The sequence below is a fragment of the Pseudopipra pipra genome, chromosome W, assembly GCF_036250125.1.
Source record: "Pseudopipra pipra isolate bDixPip1 chromosome W, bDixPip1.hap1, whole genome shotgun sequence".
Classification (NCBI taxonomy): domain Eukaryota; kingdom Metazoa; phylum Chordata; class Aves; order Passeriformes; family Pipridae; genus Pseudopipra; species Pseudopipra pipra.
This window is the reverse complement of record NC_087580.1, coordinates 15438645-15447467: the sequence shown is the minus strand read 5'-3', so window position 1 is coordinate 15447467 and position 8823 is coordinate 15438645. Positions and strand designations below refer to the sequence as shown.

General features: G+C 54.1%; 1 protein-coding gene across 1 annotated transcript; it reads right to left on the bottom strand.

Annotated features, from left to right (window-relative positions):
- Positions 1 to 4568: 4568 nt before the first annotated feature.
- On the bottom strand, positions 4569 to 8521 carry LOC135406065 (zinc finger protein 572-like). The gene is made up of 3 exons (XM_064640617.1): positions 8444 to 8521; positions 5796 to 5874; positions 4569 to 5606 (listed from the first exon to the last, which is right to left on the bottom strand). The coding sequence occupies exons 2-3, from the start codon at positions 5845 to 5847 to the stop codon at positions 4768 to 4770; spliced, it is 891 nt and encodes a 296-aa protein (XP_064496687.1). The 5' UTR covers positions 5848 to 5874; positions 8444 to 8521; the 3' UTR covers positions 4569 to 4767.
- Positions 8522 to 8823: the final 302 nt, after the last annotated feature.

The window sequence follows — 8823 nt, the reverse complement described above, 5'->3', positions numbered from 1 at the left end:
AAGGAGGTAAGAAACCATGTAAACGAGTTCCGAGAAATAATTAGCTTAAACCTGCCCATTCCAAGAAAAGTAATTAATATGAATACTGTAAGTATTAATATGAATACTGTAACAGGCATACACTGTTCCAACAGGCGCACATGTTAGGAGGAGATATCCCCCGTGCTGCTCGGCCCTGTAATAAAGAGAATACCTGCTTAATGACACTTTGTGGCCATTGAGTTTCTTTGCTTTACAAGTAACTTCTATATCACAAAATAATCAATTATTACAGTACACAATTATCACCTTGGAACCAACACTCTCGCTTCTAGGGAATCCTGCCAACTATGCCAAAAATATGTTCCAATCTGCTTCGATGCAGAGGGGAACCAGGTTCTAAAACACTCCCATAAGCCAGGTTAAGGCACAAACGAGGCCAGATGCTGGATCCCAAAATGATAATTCAACTTTGTTTTGGAACACAAAAGAGCAGAGAGAAAGAAGGGAGATAGGACAGTGGGACAAGCTAAGGGGAACTGTTAAAAGCACAGGACAGGAGTTAGCAGCACCAGGAAGTGCCGCTGCCTTGCAAGCTGGTAGATCTCTGCTGGGCTTCTGCCCTGGTCGCCTTGTAGCCTCCGAGGAACAAACCCAACCCGCAGGGGAAGGGGGTGGCAGCAGCTCCCGCAGCAGTCCTGCAACAGCTCCCCACAGTCCCCGGGCACGGCCTTAAATCCCCTCGCCGTGGGACCCCTGGATGCCCCCTGGCCCGTTCACCAGGATCCAAGCAAAGGTCTCCTGGCACCGAGATGGGCTCCGAGTGTCCCTTGGCTGGTTCCCCGGTCTCCAAGCGAGATCCACCTGGCACACCTTATTTGGGACAGTAAGTCCTTCCCATGTTTTTTGATTGTAACAACTTTTTCTCTTTTTTGCTCCTCTGCCTGCCTCTGCTGGCTTGCTGGGTGCCTCCTGGAGCTTTTGCAAGGAGCTCAGCTCCTGCAGCAGCCTGGCTGTGGCACCAAGGCTTTTGAACTCCATGCTCAAGACAATGGGGAAGCAGACTCCATCTTGTCATCAGACTCCATCTTCTAATCACTCCATTACAAGGGATCCTGGTGCTCCTTCCCACCCCATCCCTGGTGTCCCTGACTGGGCTCGGCATCCCCCTCTCCCAGTGTCCTGGTGAGTGGTAGAGAGGGCACAGCCCACTGCTCTCAGCACCTCCAGGGAGCTGCAGAGGATCCTGTGCCCCCTGCCAGGTCACCCAACCCCCCGGGTCCCCTCAAGGCAGGGACAGGGTTTGACAGCCCAGAGCTGAGCTCAGGGTCATACAGAGCCCAGATAAAATGGGACCAGGACAGATGCTCAGGGGGTACGTGGGAGGCGGGAAAGGGGTCGTGGGAACTGGGGAAGGGGATGTGGGAGCTGACAGGGGGATGTGGAAGCTGGGGAAGGGGATGTGGGAGCCAGGGAAGGGGATGTGGGAGCTGACAGGGGGATGTGGAAGCTGGGGAAGGGGATGTGGGAGCCAGGGAAGGGGATGTGGGAGCCTGTGCCACTGTTGCTATGCCACAACCCTATGCACAAATGAACCGGGGCTGTTCCCTGGCTCTGCTCTTTGGGGTGTTCAAGCTCGTTATGAACAGAGAGCAAAAAGCCCTTGCCGGGGGTGCCATGAGGTTTCTTCACCCACCACCCACATTGGAGTTGTCCCACAGATGATTCTGGGGCTCCTGCAGCAGCACCTTTGGGGGGGTCAGGATTAGGGGGGCCCTGAGACCTCTCGATGCAGCCCCAGGTGAGCAAAGCCCCCTGAGCAGACATGGGTGTGTCCCCCCTGCTGCAGGGGAGAGACCCCCCGGCCCCAGCACCACCTCTGCCCTGCCCAGCTTTGCCCCCTCCTGCCCCTTCCTCTGCTCTTGGGAAAGGGGACTTGAAAAACTTGCATCACCTTCCTGCTTCCCAGCCCAGAAACAGTTTGGGAGCTTCAGCTGCTGCTCAATACCCACAGCTAGGGCTGGTTTGGGCATGGTTTTATATAAATTCTTGTTCTGGGAGAGATGGAGCCTTTCCCTGGAGCAGAGGCCCTGCCCAGGGGTAGGAAATGGTTCTGTGTGGGGAAGGCTGGTGGAATCCATTCCCCCTGACCCACCCGTGGCACTCACAGACTGTGGGTGAAGGGGATGGAGGGGCCCTTGGGAGGAGGTTTTTGAGCTGCTGTCTCTCCACTCAGAGGGATTTCCTGAAGCAGCTGCTTTGATTCAAAACAGGCCTGTGAAAGCGTGGGAGTCAAGACACCTAAGAGAGAAAAAGGAGGGAAAAGCTCTGAGGGAGATTTCTGTGCCTCCACCTCCTTTTCCCATTTCTTCTTCCCCCACCTGTTTCTCACCCCAAAACACCCCAAGCTGCAGCCTGGAGCAGGAGGAATTTTGGGATTGGGGGCAGTAACAAAATGCTGCATTAAACCTTATTAAAAATTCAAGCATTTGGATAGGAAAAAACATCCTTTTGGGACTTGCCTTTGCAAATACAGGCAGGGGGTTCTCACCTGGAAAATATTTACCTGGGGAAGTACCAGGTGCTGGGGCTGCTAATAACTTTATTTACACTGGTGATGACAAGAATACCTGCTAGGCATTGATGTAGAAGGTTTAGACAGTAAGTACAGAAACACTTTGCAGTTGCCAGTGACTCGGCAGCAGAGTCCACAGGTACTCCTAGTTTGTGTCAGTCAATCCTTGTTCTGTTTTTTTGATTTTTTCCTAATAAATGTTCCACAAATTGCTCCTATGGGATCAGTTTTGCTTTGCTGAGGAGATATGTGACTTCTGGGGGCCTTGAGCGGATTATCAGCTTTGTGTGCTTTTATTTGAGGAGCACAGGAGCATCCTGATAAAGCCCATGACGGAGCAGGACCTGTGCAGGCCCTGGGAGCTCGGGGTGTTGTCCCAGATCAGCTTGTGGCAGGAGGAGCTGAGGGTGCCCCTGTCCCCTCTGTGGCCCCGGGGGTGGCAGAAGCCCCTTGTGAGGCAGGTCCAGAGGCACCATCTCCTGTCCTGGAGGCTCCATGAGCTGCCCTGCAAAGGGTGTGGAGACAGGGGTGGCCTCAGGTGGGTCTGAAGGGCCGTCCAGCACCTTGGGGGGTGACCAGGGGGGCCTGGGACTGAAAACACCTCCCAGCTGTGCAAGTCCTTGGGATGACACCTTTCCAGGTGTGGTGGTGCATCCCCACCCCCCAGGCCTCCCTGTGATCTGAGAAATGCTCCTTAGGCCTCAGCCTTGATGAACAGCCCTGGGCTGAGCTGCTCTTGAGCTGCTCAGAAACACTCTCTGCTGCCAGGAACTGGTGCTGTCTAACCAGCTCCTGCAGTTTAACCAACAGCCTGGGAAACTTCTTATTTTTCTTGCCTGAAGAACAATCCAAGTGGAATCCTATTTTTGTTTTCCAACTTTCAGAGAAAGTCACAGACCTGACTTGGGGCCAGGATGGACAATTCCTGTGGGGGCCCCATAACCAGCAGTGCTGAGTGAGACCCTTTGAGGTCTCTGAGGCCGCAGCAGCTGCAGGGACTCTGCTCCAGCACGGGCTTCCCACGGGCTCACATCCTTCTTTTTGGGCCTCCCCCTGCTCTGTGGGCTCCTCCTTGGGCTGCAGGGGAATCTCAGCCCTGGTGCCTGGAGCACCTCCTGCCCCTCCTTCTGCACTGCCCTGGGGGTCTGCAGAGCTGTTCCTCTCCCCTGTTCTCACTCTGCTCTTCTTTGCACCCAATTCCATCTGCACAAGGACTTTTTCCTCCTTCAATACGTTCTCCCTGAGGTGTCACTGCCATCTCTGTTGGGCTCGGCCTTGGCCAGCAACGGGTCCGTCCTGGAGCCAGCTGGAATTGGCTCTGCCAGACATGGGGGACGTTTCTGGCAGCTGCTCACAGAACCCAGCCCTGGAGCCCCCCTACTACCAAAACCTGGCCACACAAACCCAATACACTGACCAGCATGCATCACCTGTAATGTGGGTCACTGTGTGTCCTAGTTAGGACAGCTGAGACCAGTTCATCACTGGATGGGTGTAACCCAAAACTGTGTATTCTATAGCCTTCCATGCCATTTCCCAGAAACTGTTTTCAATAGACTATTTATACCCTCTGCCCAGAGCAGCCTGACTCCTCAGGCTACCAAGTAGGTGTTAAGAGGCCTGCCTTATAGAAGGGTGCCTCCCTGTTCTCACACCCTTTGTGAAACTCCCCGCCCTGAGGAAAGTACTGAGCATTCCTGCCTGAACTGGAGAATATATAATCTTGGAGTCTTGGGACTTTTTTAACCACTCGTGGGATCCAGAGGAAGACTGCAGATCACCGCTCTCAACCAGACTGCACACCACCAGTCTCGACTGGACTGCAAGCACCACCCTCGACCGGACTGCAACCACCACTCTGGACCAGATTGCAACAGCACCCTCACCAACAGGTTTTTCCCCCTCTCCCTTTACTTTGGACTCAGGGGGCCCAACAAACACCACTGTGTTCATGCTCCAGGGTGCTGGGTTATAGATTTGGGTTTTGTGGGTTAAAACCAATTGTTTGTCTGTATAATCGTACTTATTGTATTGTTTTATTAAATTGTTATTCTGACTTATAATCTCTCTTTTGGGTTGAGTTCATTTTCCCCTGCTGGTTTACCTCTAAACCAGCACACTGTGGATCATCAAATGTGGGTCCTCTGATGGCTGATGGAGTTGGAACAGCAGATGAAGCTCTTCCCACAGTTGAGGTGCTCACAGGGCTTCGCTTACTGGTGGGTCCGTTGGTGTGTGATCAAGGTAGAGCTCTGGGTAAAGCTCTTCCCACACTCATCACACTTGTAGGGCCTCTCCCCGCTGTGGATGCGCCGGTGCATGACAAGGTGGGAGCTGTGGGTGAAGTTCTTCCCGCAGTCAGTGCAGCAGAAGGGCCTCTCCCCTGTGTGTGTCTGCTCATGTAGGAGGAGATGTGAGCTGGTCTTAAACCTCTTCCCACACTCAGGACACTTGTAGGGCAATTCCCCACTGTGGATCTTCTGGTGGCGGACCAGGTCGGAGCTCAGGCTGAAGCTCTTCCCACATTCCAAGCACTTGTAGGGCTGTTTCCTGGAGTGCAGGCGCTGGTGGGTGATGAGGTTGGAGCGGTTCTTGAAGCTGCTCCCACATTCCATGCACTTGTAGGGCCGTTCCTCAGTGTGGACGATCTGGTGGCGGATCAGGCAGAAGCGCCAGCTGAAGCTGCTCCCACACTCCAAGCACTTGTAGGGCCTTTCCCCAGTGTGGGTGCGCTGGTGGTGGATCAGGTGGTCGCTCCTGCTAAAGCTCTTCCCACATTCCAAACACTTGTAGGGTTTCTTCCTGCTGGGAGGCTGCTCAGGGACCATCGGGTTGGAGCTCTGGCTCAAGCTCTGGCCGCCTTCTTGGCACAGGCTGGCTCTTTCCTCCTCAGAGCACCCTGGGCTGGCTTTGGAGCCCCTCCTCCTGGGGTACCTTCGTGGCTTTCCCTCCCCGCTGCCTTCCTGCGCCGTGGAGCCCTTCAAAACGGCCTCTCCCACCAGGCTCTGCCGGGGGGATTTGTCCTCCAGGCTCTCCGTCCTCAGCTCGGGGCCTGGGGCAGGAGGGAAGAAGGACAGGGAGGGGATTTGCCTCCGGCCCAGAGGGAAGGCCAAGGACATCTCCCCAACTCTGGCCCCGGCAGGACGGCGGCGGCAGCGGGGTTGTCCTGCAGCTGGGGGTGATGCTCAGCTGGGAGATACAGGACAAGACAGGGGCAAAGGGGCACTGACTTCCTCCTCACCTGCCTGGGGGTCCTGGGGCATCTTCCTCTTCCTCGCAGCCTCCTCCTCCATCTGGCCAAGGTTTGGGAAGAAATCCTGCTGTGGGGGGAAAAACAAGGTGTGAACACAGCAGTAGGGGGTTCCTCCTGCCCAAGTCCATCTCTAGAAGTCACTTGGAGTCTTGTGTCCATAATAACCCCTACAAGTGCCCCAGCTGCAAACCATGTTGGGCACAGATCTGGTGACCAATGTTCCAGGTGATCCATGTTGGGCACAGACCTGATGACCCACATTCCAGGTGATCCATGCTGGGCAGTGCCTTGGGTTTGCCAGGTTTTGGTAGCAGGAGGGCTCCAGGGCTGAGTCTAAAACAGCAAGTGTTCTGTCGAGCTTTAATGTCTCCTAGCTGCTTGCAAGCTTGTTTTGCTTTGTTTGCTAACAGGTATAAATAGGATAGTGCCCCCACTTTAGGAGAAACCCTCAAGGCCATTCAGCAGGTGAAAATCGGCAAGGCAGCTGGGGTTGATGGAATTCCACCCGAAGTCTGGAAACATGGGGGCCTCGCACTCCATACCAAATTTCACGAGTTTGTGGTGCGCTGTTGGGAACTAGGGCAACTACCATCAGACCTTCGAGATGCAGTCGTTATCACTTTTTAAAAGAAGAAAGGAATTAAATCTGATTGCTCAAATTACCGTGGTATTACTCTGCTCTCCATTGCTGGCAAAATCCTGGCAAGAATACTCTTGAACAGACCAATACCCACTATAGCAGAAGGAATTCTACCTGAAAGTCAGTGTGGTTTCAGAGCCAACAGGAGTACCACATGGTATTTGTTCTCAGACAACTGCAAGAGAAGTGTAGGGAACAGAACAAAGGTCTCTATGTAACCTTTGTCGACCTCACCAAGGCTTTCGATACTGTGTGCAGAAAAGGTCTATGGCAGATTTTGGAACGTTTAGGTTGTCCCCCCAGGTTCCTTAAAATGATCATCTCACTCCACGAGGATCAGCACAGCCAAGTCAGATATGGCAATGCACTTTCTGAGCCCTTTCTAATAACTAATGGTGTGAAATAAGGCTGCGTTCTCGCTCCTACCCTATTCACAGTCTTTTTCAGCAGGATGCTCCAAAGGGCCACGGCAGATCTCGATGATCAGCATGGTATCTACATTCAATATCATACTGATGGAAGCCTTTTCAACCTAAGGTGCCTGAAGGCCCACACCAAGACCTTAAACCATCTTGTCTGGGAGCTGCTTTATGCTGATGACGCCGCCCTCGTCGCTCACACAGAAGCAGCTCTGCAGCGTTTAACATCCTGCTTTGCAGACGCTGCTGAGCTCTTTGGGCTGGAAGTCAGTTTAAAGAAGACAGAAGTTCTCTATCAACCAGCACCTCAGGAAGTCTTCCATCATCCTCATATGACCATTGGCCAATCAGAGCTCAAATCAGTCCAGCAGTTTAATTACCTAGGCAGCCTCATCTCCTCGGATGGTGAGATTGACGGAGAGACAGACAACAGGTTTGCAAAGGCATACAGTGCCTTCAGAAAGCTTCATAAAAGAGTTTGGTGAAATAAACACCTGAAGAAAAGTACAAAGATCAGTGTTTACAAGAGCCATAGTGCTGTCTACTCTCTTATATGGATCTGAATCATGGGTCATCTACCACCACCACCTGCGACTCCTGGAACGCTTCCATCAACGCTGTCTCTGTACAATCCTAAACATCCACTGGTCAGATTATGTGACCAATACATCTGTTCTAGAACAGGCAGCAGGCACAAGTATTGAGGCCATGTTACTAAGAACACAGCTGCGTTGGGCAGGGCACGTCTCAAGGATGATGGACCACTGCCTCTCTAAGATCTTGCTTTATGGTGAACTTGCCACCGGCTGCTGCATGAGAGGAGCCCCAAAGAGAAGATACAAGGACTGCCTGAAACAACATCTCAACCTTGGCCATATTGATCACCATTACTGGTCTATTCTGGAAGGCCTGGAGACACACCATCTATAATGCTGCTGTTTCCTTTGAGAACGCACGCAGGATCACTCTCGAGGAGAAAAGACAACGCAGAAAGAATCGTGTCTTGCAGAATACCCCACCTAAGGAGTCTTTCTGCTGTGCCTTTTGCAATCGGATATGTCTATCTCGTATTGGCCTCGTTAGCCACCAGCGTGCTTGTAACAAACGTGGATAGAGCCTTCCTAAATCTTCCTTTGCGAAGCCTAGCAATGATGATGATGATGATAAATAGTAAAAAGCTTTGCGAGTTGGTGCTTGACTTGTGAAACAGCCCCGAGCAGCCAACTCTGAAACAATAACGACTCAATGTGTCTCTCGAGTGTGTCATTATCGGCTTGTCGCAGCCCCGGGAACGAATGCGATGTTTGCGGCCAAGGTCGAGGCACAAACCCGTTCCGAGCCCGCCGAGGCTCAGCGGGAAGGAGGAGCCCGCGGGCAGCCGCTCCCTCAGCGGCCCCTGGGGAGGGGACACGGGGGGACACGGCGGGCCGAGCCCGCCAGACCCCGCTCCCCAGGGCCGCCGACACCGCCCCGCCCGGGGCAGGCCGAGCCCGCCAGACCCCGCTTCCCGCGGCGCCTCCCGCCCCCTCCGCCCGCAGCGAGCCCCGAGCCCCGGCAGGACCGAGCGCGGGTCCCACCTGCGCCGGGGCCACCTCCGAGCTCCGCCGCCGCCTCAGCACCGTCCGGGCGCTGCCGCCGCTGCCCCGGCCCGGAAAGCGAAGTGCCCGCCCGATCCGACCAATCAACGCGCGAGGGCGAGAAGTGACGGGAGAAGCAGCCAATCATGACGGGACTCGAGCTCTGCCGCCGCCATTTTGTGGCGCGGCCCGGGCCGGGGGGCAGGAACAGGGCATTGCTCGATCGCCGGTACAAAGACCCGACGGGGGGACAGTGATGGGATTGGGAACGGCTCAGATCCGAGCAGGAGGATGAGAAGTCAAACGAATCCTAATAAAACACCTTCCCCTACCCCTCCCTCCTTCACGGACTTCACTTTATCCCCTATTTCCCGCGGCAC

Excerpts from the sequence above, each read along its gene's own strand:
- LOC135406065 (XM_064640617.1), bottom strand. The coding sequence starts at position 5,847 with ATGGAGGAGGAGGCTGCGAGGAAGAGGAAGATGCCCCAGGACCCCCAG. Across the intron at positions 5,607-5,795 it reads GCCCCAGGACCCCCAGGCAG|GCCCCGAGCTGAGGACGGAG; the intron begins GTGAGGAGGAAG and ends CTCCTGCCCCAG.